General features: G+C 41.1%; 1 protein-coding gene across 2 annotated transcripts in view; it reads right to left on the bottom strand.

The window, feature by feature from the left end:
• dpyda (dihydropyrimidine dehydrogenase a) overlaps positions 1 to 16,415 on the bottom strand; it is a 124,077-nt gene that overhangs the window by 64,075 nt on the left and 43,587 nt on the right. For both annotated transcript variants that reach the window (XR_001966205.2, XM_018754086.2), the window contains exons 7-12: positions 15,190 to 15,271; positions 14,517 to 14,604; positions 10,634 to 10,741; positions 9,586 to 9,755; positions 7,453 to 7,663; positions 129 to 313 (exon numbers count right to left, since the gene is read on the bottom strand). Coding sequence is in view for 1 of the 2 variants with exons in the window: in XM_018754086.2 (XP_018609602.2) it covers positions 129 to 313; positions 7,453 to 7,663; positions 9,586 to 9,755; positions 10,634 to 10,741; positions 14,517 to 14,604; positions 15,190 to 15,271 (844 nt within the window). In the remaining variant the exon portion in view is untranslated. The remainder of the gene's footprint in view (positions 1 to 128; positions 314 to 7,452; positions 7,664 to 9,585; positions 9,756 to 10,633; positions 10,742 to 14,516; positions 14,605 to 15,189; positions 15,272 to 16,415) is intronic.

The following is a 16,415-nucleotide window of genomic DNA, read 5'->3' as shown; positions in this document are numbered from 1 at the left end:
ACAGTGTTTTCTAGTCTTAACACGGGGCTTAATTCTCAACATCTGCTGGAGTCAGTCAGAATGAGCAGAGACGCGCCAGCAAGCTGGCACGCAGGAGGAGCGTCGCACGGCGGACAGGCACAGGGCACCTGGATGTACTTGTGCATGTGCCAGGAGGCCTGCTTGCCATCATTGACCGACTCCACGGTGGTGTTGGCCAGGCCCACCACGTCACCGCCGGCAAACACCCAGGGCTCGCTCGTCCGCATGGTCTCGGGGTGCACGTCGGGGAGACCCCATCTGTTGAACCTGATGGGAGCCATGGCTTCCTTCACTGGAGGGATGACAATGACGGTGCGGTGAATGACAGTGCGGGCGACACGCATCTGCAGCGAAACGTACGGACACGCTCCGTTAGCCTGTGCGACGCCATAAAATGGCGAAAAACATTATCTTACGTTTTACACAATTCATCGGTGGGGCAAATCTGTTTTTTTTTTTTTTTTTTTATACATTAAATAAAGCCTGTAATTAGCAGCAAAGACGCATACGCATACATGCGCAATGTACGAAAGATATATTATAAATTATTGGCTGAACTGCAAAATATTGTAATAAAAAAAACCTTAAATAGCTTTACAATCTAAGAACATGCAGGATGTGAAGCAACATATAATATTTGCCATCCCTTTCCAAGGTAGACGAAAACTTAGAAGAGAGACGAGCCACGTGGTAACATGTGAGAAAGAGAAAAATATCAGACATATGAACACACTAACAACGCTATACTGTCTATAAATACACACACACACACACACACACACTTTCTTTTGATGAATGGCTGCACTTAGAGGAAAAACGTATTATAGTGATCGGAGCCGAAAGCTCCATTACATAAATATTAAAAGTCACTCTTGTATTTATGCTTTAGAAACCTTTGGCTCTGGAGGGTTCGAACATTAACCTGAACAGGGTATTTGCTATCCAACTTGGCCTAATTAGACTGAGTGTAGACCCACATCTGAGTAGCTTAATGGACATCAAAGAGACACAATTGAACGAGAAAGCGAAATGAACGATCTGGCCGGCCCCCAGTGGCTACGTCCCGAAGACTGGTGATGTTAAGCTGATTACCTGTGTCACACTGCGGGGAGAAGGCAGTGGGGGGGGGTGGGTCTCTCCAGCCACCACAGCTACACCCCCCCCACAATCTAGAGACGAAGACAGCGAGATGGTCGGCATCATCGCTTTCAAGAAAACCTCTCCGTGCAGCAGCGCGCTTCTTCTTCTTCCCCTCATCTGCTGCGGAGCGGCTACCGAGTGTGACAGCATGCTCCGGGACTCGGAGAGAGATTATTTTTGAATAGAAAAGGGGCTCGCAGGCAGCCCACTAACACACTCCGGAGGGAACTTTGCTGGAAGATGTTGATTGCCAAGCTCCATTAAGCAGAGGAATCCATGCTGTTGGACCGCGCAGCGAGGTATAAACCGGAGTTATGCGCTTTGTAAGGAGTAACGGAAGCAGGCGCAAACCTTGCTGTGATATGCATTTACAACTGAAATACTTTTTATTCTACTAACGTATATGTTTATTTTATTTAAAGTGTTTAGTTATTTATTTTATTTGATTTTTTTTATGTTGAAATGTTGGTGCCGCTTTTAATGTTTTAACGTAGGAAAAGAGGCAAAAAAATCCTAACGTTGCTTATGGGAATAATACTATTTTCATTTGCTTGTTAATTGCTAGCTTCCTAAATTAATTAAATGCCACACGGGCCTTTGAGAAAACTCACTTCAGGTCAAAATACTCTGTTGGACCCAGTTCACAACGCACCTCATACAGACTATAACAGTTAATCACTTTTTATAGGGCAATATTAAACATTTTAATATTGAACTTACAAAAAAGGGGGATGCGGTGGCGCAGTGGGTTGGACCGGGTCCTGCTCTCCGGTGGGTCTGGGGTTCTAGTCCTGCTTGGGGTGCCTTGTGACGGACTGGCGTCCCGTCCTGGGTGTGTCCCCTCCCCCTCCGACCTTACGCCCTGTGTTGCCGGGTACGCTCCGGTTCCCCGCGACCCCGTATGGGACAAGCGGTTCAGAAAATGTGTGTGTATTATTATTTGTAGTTTCTGTTTAAGAAATAAACTAAATACAGTAAGTACAATATTTGAGCAGAATCAAATCCCCTTCCTCTTGTTCTACCCTTGAGCAGGTTACTTATTCTAAATGTGCCATGATGAATAACCTGCTGCATAAATGGACAAAAAATTGGAAAGTTGCTTGTTGTACACTTTAAGTAACTTTGGATGAAGCAGTCAGGGAGTAATAAAATGAAACTGGTTAACTTTTTTTATTGTAGGATCAGTCTGACAGGACCCAATTTGTATTAGCAAAAATAATCAGTAAGAACTGCTTTCCTTATAAATGAATTGATTACTTCACAGACTCTTTACATCACTGTTTTTAATCCAGGCCATGTCTCCAATACTCAAAAATTAGAGAGGCCATTTCTCAGCTCAAGATCAAGTTTCAAGATCAGTTTCTTCAGATTCAAAATCTGTAATGAATCGTCGCCCATCATAATAGTTCCTGTATATACCTATATGTAGAATAAAGAACATATCTATCAAACTGCATAAGGCTTATACTGCCTCACAAGACCATACAAGGACTTCCAACACATTTTTTTCACACAGTGCTAGCAAGTTTGGATTGCGCTGATTGAACTTCTTTCAATAAGCAAAATGATATTGATATTGACTGGACTGCCTGTATGACCACTGATGACTTACTTTGAGCACAGATTACCACAATAAACCTTCTCACTGTTGCAATCAAACCTTAAACCAATGTCCTATGGAATGTCCTACGGGATGTATGTTATGCAATTGTCCCGCCCCACACCCCAGTTCTATTAGAGAATTTTCCTATTACTTTTGAAATCTAAATCTTTTCTTCCATCAAGCCGGAGCCTTCCTGCCACTATAGCCGTTCTCTTAATTTTATTACAGCTCAGGACTTTATTGATGAGCTCCCCAAATCCCTGCTTCATTATGATGATGGGAGCGGTTCTACCTCTGTCGATCATCTGGTAGAGGTATTAAATGAAACGCTGCGCAATCCTCTTTACACTTCTGGATCTCACCAAAAGCAGTTTCTCATACAAATCTTGACTGTTCTGCCTTGATAATTTGCCTTAAACACACCGGTCACAAATAAGATAATAAAAGGACATATCATCCACATGATAATCTGACATTCCAACAGTGGAGCTGGTTTGAAACTCTGAACCGTATACAAGTATGTAATATGGGTTGTTCAAAAATCAACATGACCTCCGTGCGTTTACCTCCTCATCACAGATGAAGCAGGGACCAACTTTTAGAAAGATCTTTTTTTATATTTTGGGATAATCAAAATTAATTCAGATTTGAGCAACCAAAAAATTGCCCAAGAATGTAAAAGATAAATTTACTGGCAAAAATATGGATGAAGCAGCACTTTGAGTTTTTTTAAAGCATCTGATAATCTTTTAAAAACCTTTTAGTCAGACCACACATGCTGCCACAAACCACGGCTATTTATCAGCGGCCATCTGCCTGTGTTCTAAATGGACAACTGACTGTAGGCATGTAGGCAGTGCTCAGGCTGTAAGGTGCCACGCTCACCTCTGAGGTGAGATGCTCTGGAAGCAGTCCATATACATGCCATCTTGCCTTCGACTCTCGCTCTCGCCCTCCTATGCACACATATTCCCACCAGGATATTCGCAGAAAGCAGGGTGTTCAGCTAAAGGAACTGCATAACAATTTTAACCAAACCGGTGAAGGAAGGATCTCAACATACGCTGATCACCTACAAAGTCTTGCCTTATCTAAAATTACCTTGTAGGCTAATAAAGACAGCCAGGTAACTGACATAAATGTAAAGTAATAAAATGATATTATTCAATATGTAGTGCAATATGTAAGAATATACCAGTATGTTTTGGCCAGAAACTGCAGAGAGCAATGACTGCCAACTTTCCCTAAATCTATAGCAGCTACCATAAGAAACACGCTTGATAACGGAGAGGTGCACATCTGTCCATTTAGCGTTGCTTTCCCAGGCACCTCCTTCTCGAGGCATCCTCTTGTAGCTCATATCGTGCTACAAATTCTCAGTGAATTCCTCTTTTCCTGATAGCGATCAGACCTTTACAGTAGTAAACTTAGACGTAAGCGTTGCCTTCAACACAACACCGCGTAAGAGCACTGAACTCACCTTTAAAATGATTCCCGAGATTACCTAGGTAACACGATCTAACCAAGGGCAAAACACATAGACAGGAACAAGGTGTTCATTTCATACACACAAAGCCTGAAGAACAGCCTCAGATACCAAAAAACTGGGAAGCTGTCTAATCTCCTGCTGCTTAACTGTGCGCTTTGTACTCAAAATCTTCTGTAAAATCCTTGAAGTTCCAGCTAATCTCGATCTCTTTCATTGCACTTTAAAAACAACCTTCAAAATACTAATGTGAAGTCACCTCAGAAAAATTACAAAAATTATGAGTGTCTGTCCCTATGAGCCCAGAAAAATGAGCCAAGAGATGTTCTTTTTATGAAATAATTGTATTTTGGCTGCTGTGGGGCTTCATTAAATACCCCTCTACTTAGTGATGTTCATGAAAAAGATGCAAACATTTTCGTATTATTCTCATGCTAGTGACACATTACCAGTTACCTAAAGAAACGCTGGGTTGATTTTAAAAATAACTTACTCCCAGATTTATGTTTGAATATAGTCAGTGAGGAGCTTGAAAATTACATTTATTTATTTAGCAGATGCTTCCAGTGAACTCTATGCAATGTTATCAGCCCACACACCTTATTCACCATGGTGACTTACACTGCTAGATACACTACTTACACTGGGTCATTCATCTATACATCAATGGAACACACTCTTTCTGTCACTCACACACTATGGGGGAACCTGAGCAGCATGTCTTTAGAGTGGGGGAGGAAACCAGAGCACCTGGAAGAAACTCACACAGAGAACATGCAAACTCCACACAGACCGAGCGGGGATCGAACCCACACCCTCTCGCACCACCCAGGCAGCGCTGTGAGACAGCAGCGCTACTCGCTGTGCCAGCGTGCCACATTCTCACGTTTGCTGATGTACGCTATGTTTGCCTGCCTGATTTTGTGTCACTGTGTTTCTGAAGCATCCTCAGTCTGCTCTGGTTTCTTCCCACAGTTCAAAGACATGTATTTAAAAGGAACTGGTGTCTCTAAATTCCCTCAAGGTGTGTATATGCAATAAATGAGTACGTGCATGAGTGTCCTGTGATGGACTCTCACCTATGCCTCTGAGGTAGGCGCCAGAACACCAAGAGCTTGCACTGGACAAGCGATCATTGATAATGAATGAACAGAAGTGCTTTTGGTATCAAACATGTGTGTTGGTGCTAATTTAAGAAAGCTTTTTATGCCTTGTGACCCACTGTAACTCCTCCTACATAACCCTACATAATGTCATTGAAGACAACAAGAATTTTGAATGCACTTCCTCAAAAGACCTAGGGTCCAGGCTCTGACTGTGAGGGTAGATTATTACGAGTGTCCCTGTTCTCGCATCACTGCCAGCAGCTCTAAAGCCAGACACACACACATCCCAGTATATCGAGACCTGTCTCAGCAAAACCTCACGGCGCTATGCAACTAGATGACTGTCAACATCACATCTGACTGTTATACTCCCATATTTTTATCTCTGCCGATGGTAGAAGCAGGAAAATATTTTTTCTGCTGCGAGTCTTTATCCATTTTTGTTAATGTCAGTACTCTATCCTGCTTCTCCCTCTCTCTTTCTTGCTCGCTGCTTCTCTTTTTCTAGTTCCTTTGCTGCGGGGCATCCCCCTCGAAGTATTGAGCTCCAGTGTCAGCATCCGGACGAACCCGAGATTCACCAGGTCCCAGAGTTTTGCTCAACTGCCTTCCAGCAAGGTGTCCGGGAATACTTTCAGATTTTTTTTTTCTGCGTTTCAGAAAAGGTTTTGTTTCTGTTTTTAGATTCCCAATGGAAAATTCCCCAAAAATCATTCTCGGCAACTTTGTTTTAAAATGCACTCCGTGAAATAAAATATTCAGTTCAATACAACTGAGAATTATCAGAATTTATTAACATAACAGAACAGTTGGTTCAATTGTTCAGAATCACTTGGATTCTTTTACCAAGGATTGTAGTTGATTACAAGAGTAAAGAGCAGCTGGTAGGGTAGTGGTTAGAGCTGCTGCCTTTGGACCCAAAGGTCACAGGTTTGAATCTCACCTCCAGCTGTAAAACCCTTGAGCAAGGTACTTACCCTGAATTGTTCTAGTAAAAATGACTGCACTATGGAAATTGGTGGGGAGTCAAATGCTTTAAGTTGCTTTTCAGAAAAGAGTTAGGTAAATGTTGTATTACAGTGCCAAAGTATGCCAAAAAAGTTTTTTTAGCACAATAATTGCATTGCATGATATCAATTATTATCATCAAAAACAAAACATTTGAATTCAGAGGCTACAGCCTTATTTGATTCAAGACCAATACAATTTAGGATTCTTCACCATTATAACATACAGCTGCCAGTGATTATTTTCTGAAATCGGTGAGAAAAACTCTCAAAATGCCAGCAAGATGTTCAATCAAGGACACAAAGGGGGCAAAGGTTGGAAGTAATTGAGAGGAAAGAACTCAGATAACACAGTGGTTTTGCAATACAATACAATACAATAATTTGAGTCCTGCTTGGGGTGCCTCGTGATGAACTGGCGTCCTGTCCTGGGTGTGTGTCCCCCCCTTCCCCCCCCCAGCCTTATGCCCTGTGTTGCCAGGTTAGGTTCTGGTTCACAACAACCTCACTCAGGACAAGCGGTTTCAGACAGTGTGTCACACACATCATCTGAAGCCACTTGTCCCATACGGGGTCGCGGGGAGCCGGAGCCTAACCCAGCAACACAGGACGAGGGGCTGGAGGAAGAGGGAACACGCCCAGGACGGGACGCCAGTCCATCACAAAGTACCCCAAGAGGGACTTGAACCCCAGACCCACTGGAGAGCAGGACCCAGCCCAACCCACTGCCCCCCCCCGACAGTGTGTGTGCGTGTACTGTAAACCTATCCCGAGGACCCCAGACAGGACACCGATCCTTTGCAGGTCAATCGTAAACACACACCCACTAAAGGCAATTTAGGGTCACCAATTAACCTGAAACATCTGTCTTTGATCATTTTCAATGGTGTGATTGGATTGTGTTTCATTTAAATAAAGTGGGCGGTAAAAAAAACACTCTTGGGATTAAAGGTAAATGTAAAAAGAAAGCAAACACAATAGAATATGAAAAGAATGCCTTTTCTCATATTTGCCTGGCCAGGTGGAAGACATTTTCAGCACGGTCAACATCAGGCAGAGAAGCATCGCCGTCCGAGACGAAACGCTTACCTTTAGGGTCATTGAGCAAAGAGCCAAAAGCGCTGATGATGTAGTCCGCTTTCAGGCGCACCGTCTGGTCCTGGTCCTCGACCCATTCTCCGGCATCCGTCAATTCAGTCCGGCAAAACTCGACGGCAGAGACACGGCCCGCCTTCGCGATTACCGCACGCGGGGACAGGAAGGGCAGAAACTCGCACTTCTCCTCCTTGGCAAGTTCAAACTGTATATATTGAACGAGACATCTTTAAGAAGTCAGGACAATGGCGCAATAACATTACACTTTTATTAAGATTATTTTGCCTCAAATGAATAACATTAAAGAAAAACAGAACAGAATTATGGAACTCAAGGATCATTTATTTAAAGAAATATGAAAGTTATATCAATAAGTAAATTATGAAGTTTTGTACTATGCTACATTGGAATAAAAACATCCAGTTCTGGAGCTTAAAAATAAACCATCGGCAAGTTTTTTCCAGATTGTTGCAACTCTAACTTGCTGTGACATGCAATATAAAGTTACATTTTCTCTTTTGTGAAGGTTACTCTTGCCTACGGGAATCTAAAATGTAATATAGTGTATAAATAAACTTAATTGGTACAAGGCAGCGGAGGCCTAAGTTTATGCTTCCTTAAGTAAAGAGATATGAATAGCTACCTTATTTTCTAATTTCTCTTGGTAATATTAGTTGTTTCCATGGCACTAGCTGTTGCCATGGTACCATGGTGAAAACATACTTTGGAAGGAAGCACAATATATATCATTTTTAGTATGCTAGGGAAAGGAAGAGAATTTCATTAAGTGAGCTGTAGCACTATTAAGTTCTTCACCTGTGGACAAGATTACATTGTTATACAACTGCTTATACTGTCCATTTCATGCACTCAGATATGCCTTGTAATACGCTGCTTAACACTTACCAAGTGGTAAATAAAATGATGTATGTTTGATCTTGTTTGATGTATTATTTTGAGAAACATTACTTGACAAACATCGGAGAGCATGATTTTTACAAAGTATTATTCTTTTAGATAGAAAGCAGGAAATTCTCCAAGACAACTTGTAATACTTTTTTACCAGAATATAGTCCAGATGTACCGCATATTACCACACTAAATAGGGGGAATATTTAAACTCTAATTGCTGAAACATTCAACCCATCTCTTGTTCATCTGGATGACCGCTGTGTGGCAGGTTTGGGGTTCAAATCCTGCTGAGGGTCCCTTGCAATGAACTGGCGTCCTGTCCAGGGTGTATCCCCCCCCCCCTTCAGCCTTGCGCCCTGTGTTTTCAGGATAAGCTCCGGTTCGCTGCAACCCAGCTCGGGATAAGCAGTTGTTGACATTGGTTGGGTGGTTGGCTGGTAGGTAGTTCAGCTAGATCTTCTTACAAGGGGGGTGCAGTGGCGCAGTGGGTTGGACCGGGTCCTGCTCTCTGGTAGGTCTGAGGTTCAAGTCCCACTTGGGGTGCCTTGCGACGGACTGGCGTCGCATCCTAGGTGTGTCCCCTCAGCCTCACGCCCGGTATTGCCGGGTTAGGCTCCGGCTCCCCACGACCCCATACGGGACAAGCGGCTCAGACAATGTGTGTGTTCGTAAGTTCGTCTAACAAAGTGACTTTAAATTCCTTTGAATTACTTACTGTGTGTTTGGTATAAGAGGTCAGTCAGTACTAACACAGTCTAAACTAAACCTGCAGGTGAAAATTTGTCTATCATTCAGAATGATAAAAGTAAGAGTGCAAAATCAGAATGATAATAGCTAAAAAGCAGCAAAACTTCTATACATTTCCAGCTTTCCTCCGGCTGCACAAAGTGATCTAACGGACCGACAGCTTGGCACGCGCGCAGCCATGTTGGTTGCCTAATTATTCGTGTGGAGAATTTAACTTTGACTATCTCCTCTTTGTAGACGCATTTAATCGGAAAGGGAAAACAGAAACCACTGGCATGTCCGGCTGATCACACAGTTGAAATCTGTATTTAATTATTAATTTTAAGCTTTTAAAATACATCAGGGGCATCAGTTGAAGCAGCTTAATTCTGGCCTCAGTCCGAATGCTTGAAGCTTTTTTTTTTTTTTTTTTTTTAACTGATTGACACTACGCAGTGTGTGCACAAAGAGATGATGTTTACACTGCACCTCTTCGGGAACAGCCCGCATGTTTGTGAAGCCTTTGCGGAAGACAACGAAGACACGTTTGGCACCGCAGCGCAAGGCGGAGGTGGCGCAGTCGAAGGCGGTGTCACCCGCACCGAGAACGATCACCGTGCCGTGCAGTTGAGGCAGACGGGAGCTGCAAAGACACATGCCTGTGTGACACAAGGAAAGAGGGATCAGAAAGGCTTTCTAAGGAACTGGGTTTCTAGTGGTCTAGAGGTCTAGAGGTCTGGCCCCATATACGCTGCCCTTTACGTCCTTCGGTTCTTGGGTTAGGCCCCGGAACAGAGCGAAACAGACGAAATAAGAAGTTACTACAAATAGCCAATAAGTTGTAAGCACAATCTAATTCACCAAAAAAAATCTGTAACAGCCCATGTTTTCACCGTGGAAAAAAAATTCATGTTTCAATTTAATATTCATGTGAGCATCAACACCACAACTTTTAATACTTTATTATTAATGGTTATGGTTTGTTAACAAGTGTGAACATACATAACATTTGAAAGGACAGTAGTAATTGCCATTGTACTATTACTAATACAATTAAAGCACACATTCAAGCATGCGTAATATTTTCTGTGTTAATTTCTACTATAATTTGTTTCATAAAATGTTACTATCCATTTTTGTATATAATTTTTCTAACCCAAACATATTTACATGTGGTGCAATCAACTAAAGGCAACATTATTTTTCTTCCCCGAAACAGTTCCCCCCCCCCAATATCCATTTCTATTTGATAGAGGAGAAAATGGATGGGAAAAGTATGAGTTATCATCATTCAACCAGAATTTGTTGTGGCTTCTGTAGTGGTAATGAGGATTTGATGTGTTTTTCTTTTTTTTTCTCCGCAATACATTAAACTGGAAATACTGAAAATTTGTGATTGTTCCCTTGGATTCATAAACTGTATTTTGGAGAGGAATGTGAGGAAAAACATCAAAAATGTTGTCTGCTGCAAATCAAAAAAGGCAGCATTATCCTTTTTTTGACATGCACAGTCCCCTTCATTCACTTGAATGTTTACCTGGTTTACTGGCCTTGGCAACCAAAGGCAGAAAGTCCTTTGATGTATAAAAACCCATCTCCACAGAAAGACCTTCAAAGATCTTGTGCTTGTTTGCTTGCGGTAGACCTGTTTTAATGGAACGAGAGCAAATCGTGAAGGATCCGTGCATTTATGTTGTGTTCACACCATTCTGAGCACGAAACTATAATTTCACACAATTGCATGTCACCTTTTCGCTACATGGGAAAAGGACATCATCAGATGTTCACGACCATCACAGTTAAGCAGCTCTGCATGCAATTACAAGAAAGGTTGATTGACTGAGCGTGCAAGCAGCCAGTAGCCTATGAAGCCACTGGATACTGGTGCAATTTCCGCTCGGTCATTTCTGCTCCTGGTTATGCAGGTCTGTTGCCCATGGTTATACAGACCTGTGACAGCCTGCCCATCTCTAATGGGAACCCACTCAGGAAGTGTCAAATAAGGCCGCTGAGCCCCATGCACTCTATAACTAGTGTGACTTGCATGTGTTCAGTTGAGAGGGAAGCTCACTGAGTGCTCCATGCTTGTTAACCACAGGATCTCTGATACCCACAGACCCTTTTACCAATGTCTCCTACTGATCGGTTCCCATCCCCTAACAAGATATGGAACACCAGTTCTTCGGTATACACTTTACGTCAATTATTGGCAGATTCAAAGCTCCCGGGATGTTGCCAATAAAGATTTTTCATTAATTTTAAATGCACGTAGTATAAGTCACCCAAACTCCATTATTAATATGAGCAGTCTATAAAATCAACCTGTCACCTTTTTCATCAGTCACATTTCATGTTACCACAGCTGAATATAATGCAAACATCACTACTATATTTAAGACATTAGAACATTAAAGGGTTTCCTGTAAACCATAATATATATAGTGTTTCTGAATTAATACAACGATAAAACATTTCAAGCATTTAGCAAGAAAGTATTTTTGGCATGAATTTTTCCTTAATTTTCTCAAATTAAGTCCCCAGATACTTATTTTGAGAACAGAAACCTTTGCAAAGACATTAATTATTCTATACCAGAATCTCCTACAACACCACCACCCAATTTTCTTACCCCCTGCAAATCTGTTCAGTTTAATTGGCCTTTATGACCTTAGAAACAGCTGGAAATGTCAAAGGTCTGAGTGTAATTTTTAATGTAATTTGCCTGTATTTCATTTAACTTACTATTGTACTGATTTATGTGAGAACCATCCTTAGATGTGTTAGGTTGTACAGGAACAGTTGCTTAAAACAGTATCAAACTGGTTGACAAACCAACCTCTGATCTTAATCAATAATAATAAAAATAAAAAACATTTAGCAACACAAACAGCCATCACAAACCGCCCACATATAAACATTCTCTAAGCCACTGTTGAGAGAGAGAAATGCTTATCAATCACAATCTCATTAGGAAACTGTCATCTGGGTTTAGGCTAAACATATTCTGGCGAACTGCCATGCTCAGTATTCAATGAAATATCCATAAGTCGCATATAATTCACATGTGCTACACATCAAACAAGAAAATGTTATCAGACCTTAATAAATAGTGTCATGTGAGCTGCGAAATCCCTTAAACTGGCTCACCCATCCTGTGCTATACAGCCCCATTTAATTGTGGCATAATGGAGACACTATTTATTTAAAAATATGTAATGGTTACAGCAGCAAAAGCATTTATTTTGAGTTGCTTCACAAAAAATTTGCCCGCTTATACTGTGTAATGCAGTATAACATTTGAATAAATGTAATAGCTTAACTTTTTAAGTTGCGTGGGAGAAAAGCATCAGCTAAAAGAGTAAATACCTAAATACCTCGTGCAAATCCAGACTTCTTGCTGAAAATTCAGTGACTGAAAAAAAATAAATCTTTATTTATGTATATATGATTCATTTGCTGTATGGATGGAGGTCTGAGGCTAGGGTTTCTATGTGCAAAGTCTGCTCTCTTCCTGTTCTCTTCCAATAGATGCAGTAAGTTCACACTGCTGGTCCCACCACTATGCATAGACATTTACATTTAAGAATAACACAGCATTTCTGACACCTCCTTTATAAGTAATGTGCCATCATTTTTCACATATTGCATGTCTTTTACTTTGTCCTAATTCACACGCTTAAGCTGCAGAATGATACAGTGGGCCGGCAATAACTTTGACAATAATAAATCATATTTTGCAAATGCTTTCATTCTCTGCTGGGTCAGCACTCGTTAATCACACATTATCAGGAGCTACTGGCGCCCGGTGCTGAGAGCGAAAAGCACTCCATTTGGAGTTCTGACTTTCACTCGATGCACAGCCCCTGACCCCTTTGAACCCTATGAATTGCACAAAGATGAACAAGCACCAAGGTCACGGTGATAAATTATGCAGAAGCACACTAAGTACATTAAGATTTAACATAAATAAAGACCTGAGAAGCAATAAATGCCCTTTTCACAAGGTATTCATTAACCTTGTCCTAAATCCAGAACCTGAAGTGGAATATTACAAAACACTGTCCTTTTTCCCCATCATGTTGACTGCGTGTGTTCTCCATTATGGAGACGCTCTACAAATGTTTTCAGCCTTATTATGCACGACGTAGGGTTATAGGACTGTAGATAAACACGTGTAAGAACATTCATTTCCAAGCATACAGACACATTTGCTGACACGACAGTATAAATAAATAAAAGGAACCTGATTAAACACTAATACATCCCTAAATAGTACTGTGCTGTAGCAACAGCTGTGCCTTGTAGAGTCATCTGCTCTAAACAAATGTATTTGTTATATACTGGATGGATGGATGGATGGATGGATGGATGGATGGACGGACGGACATACATACATAAATAGATCTAATCTTTTGTCAATGTGCTTGCATTGGAAAAAATGTTATTTGACGTTCAGTTATGGATTATGGTGCAGACAGAAATTTGACATCTGTGAACGGGGAAGTATTAAAAAAAAAACAGGAATTACGGTGTTTTATGAAATGAGACTGCAGAGCTAAACATCCACTTCCCAAAGCATTTGAACATGAGGCTGATTCCTACATTTCTAGACCAGAAGAAATAAGAATTTTTCTACCTTGCCTTCAAACTCCAGGATATACCAGTAAATACCAAAATATAACAGTGAGAAGAGCATGTCAACATTATTTAAGGAATCACATGTTCAGAACTAAGTGTATCTATCTAACCGTAGCTATGTGCTACTACATTTTTATACTAACAATAGTAATAATTACACTTTTTTGTTAGCTTAAAAAGTTAGATCTGAAGGAAATCCAGGAAGTATAAAAGTCTTTCAAAAATCAGTGTTTCAAACATATTGGCGTAGTACTCACTGCTGCACACAATTCTTTAATGTTCAGAACTTATCTGAAAACAGTGGGGTTTCAAAGAAGAAAATCGCACTTGAAATGCAATAAGGAATGACGTTACAGTACCACTACTTAGCAACAGGTCTAGTACAATGATCATTACCGTATGAAACTCATACAGAGTTAATCACTTTGGCGTAAGTCAGTATATAAGTGACTGGAAATATTTTTCAAAGTATACTGTGAAATGACATGTAACATAAGAGCTCCCTGGGAGCAAATGTAAAAGTTTAGAATAAGCTTGGAAAAAAATGTGACTAATGGTATTTTGCCATGAGTGGGGATAAAGAGATTTCAGAAAATATTTTCAAAGGATCCATTAAACGATACGATCCACATGACCATGTGAGCTTTGTGCCTTTGAACTACACTTTTTTCTTTCCTAGGCACCTCATTCCTGTATTAGATGACACGTAAGACTTCTGTAGGCAGCAAGCAGTAATTGTAAAACATGTACAGTAAGAAAGCACACTTATAAATGAAACCAACCGATTCCAATGAAAACTGCTTTGTACCCGTCTTCTTTCAAACTGCTCAGAGTCATCCCATCCTGGCCGAGTGCTTTCTCACATACGATCTGCAAGAAAGCATAACCTTGTATGAGTGGGAGCGGAGAATCCCCTTTTAAGAAAGACCGCAAAGCCACTGTACTGCCCTTTTGTTCACCTGGTACACCTCACCTCCATGCATCTTCATTTCCCTTCTCTATCTACCAATTAAAACAACCAGAGTAATTTCACAACATAACAACACGTCATTTATTTTGCAGGATAAATGCAGCCACTAATGCAGGGGAGCTATTAAAAAGGACAAATGGCGAGGGGAGCAGAAAATTCAAGAATGCATCACAAAAAATGTGAATTTATTACCGCTCATCTACCCCGGGCAACCGGGGGAATTTGTTTCTTCTTCTACAAAAATTAATCACGAGCAGGTGTGCTAGATGGAGACTATCGATTGCCCTTTCTCACTGCAGTGGCATTCAGACAACAGGCAAGCGGACGCTCAAAGCTGGAGGAAGCGTCTCCCTGTCACTCGCTTCCCCGACGCAGCTTTTAATTATTCTTTATTAATGCAGCTGACATTTGGCGGCCGATTCTTCCCAAGCCCCCGATGCATCGGCCGCACGGGGGGGCTGGGGGGGTGCATAGTCGGTCATTACCTGCACACCCAGGTCCCTCATCAGGTCTATCTCCCACTGCACCACCTCATAGGGCAGCCGGAACTGGGGGATCTCTGAAGAGCTGCTCAGAGGACAGCGGGGGATGGAGAGAAGAACCTCAAAGTTATACAAAGTCAAACAACACAAGTACTTAAAAAATCTTATCTGTTAGTCCTGCACTCATTCTTCTCTTTCAAACCATTTCATCATTCATTTTTTTAAACAAATACAATATTCTTGTTTTCATTCCACGAGTCAAGGTCAACACAACGGTGGACCGCAAACACGCAGTTTCATACGTGAGAACATTTACAGGGCTATTGCCTTAAATAATGACGATGAATAATTATTTTCATTAGTACTGTTGACCTTCTACAACATTTTACATTGATCTCTAGCATCAATATCCCCACCGTCCTTCAGAGGACCTGTTATAAATAGAGCTTGAATTTACAGCATGTCACAAGAATTCAAATATTTATAGATCAACACTAAATATATGCATCATATTGCTGACAGAAATTGACTGAAATGCTTATGTAATTCTACTTATTGTAAAATATCTCTCTATCACAACAACCTGGACATTGAAATTTCACAGGATTTAAAGATACATGCCCAATAAACAATATTCTGATTTTCTGAAAAATCTTAAATAAATAGCGGGGCTAAGATGATAATTCAACAAAACTGAAACCAGTTCATGCGATAATGCTGGTGTCTCTGGTATTTTAACAGGGCTGCAGATAAAAACTTAATTTACTGTTTCCAAAATCCAGTAAAACTACATGAAAAACGATCATTTTGTAATCTGGTGCAATGTTTACTACAGTGTCTGCTGCATTGTGCTACTGTATTCTTTAAAGTGCTTTTCTATGGCTTCTCTTCACTGCCTAGGGACGATGGCTCTTCAGGACAGGTCACCAGTCATTTCTTTCACTCATGAAAATGTAAATAAATTTTATTCCAGGATACTGCGCAGCCATACATGCGCAACACGAACAGGCCGTATCGCACGCATTTTCACATCAAGATGAGCGGCATCATGTCTGAAGAAACGTGATGGATGTGAAGGATCTTATTCTACAGTATGCTGTCTACCCAACAGTCCAGGGTGCCACCTTCTCTCGAGTGAATTACTTCGATTCCAAAATATCTGGAATCAGTGCAATCAGAGCAACGCCACTACTAATTAAATAACTGTAAATTTGAATGTGAAGATGCCT

This window comes from Scleropages formosus, chromosome 9, assembly GCF_900964775.1.
Source record: "Scleropages formosus chromosome 9, fSclFor1.1, whole genome shotgun sequence".
Lineage (NCBI taxonomy): Eukaryota > Metazoa > Chordata > Actinopteri > Osteoglossiformes > Osteoglossidae > Scleropages > Scleropages formosus.
The sequence above is the reverse complement of the archived record's forward strand: the minus strand, read 5'-3'. Positions and strand labels throughout refer to the sequence as shown.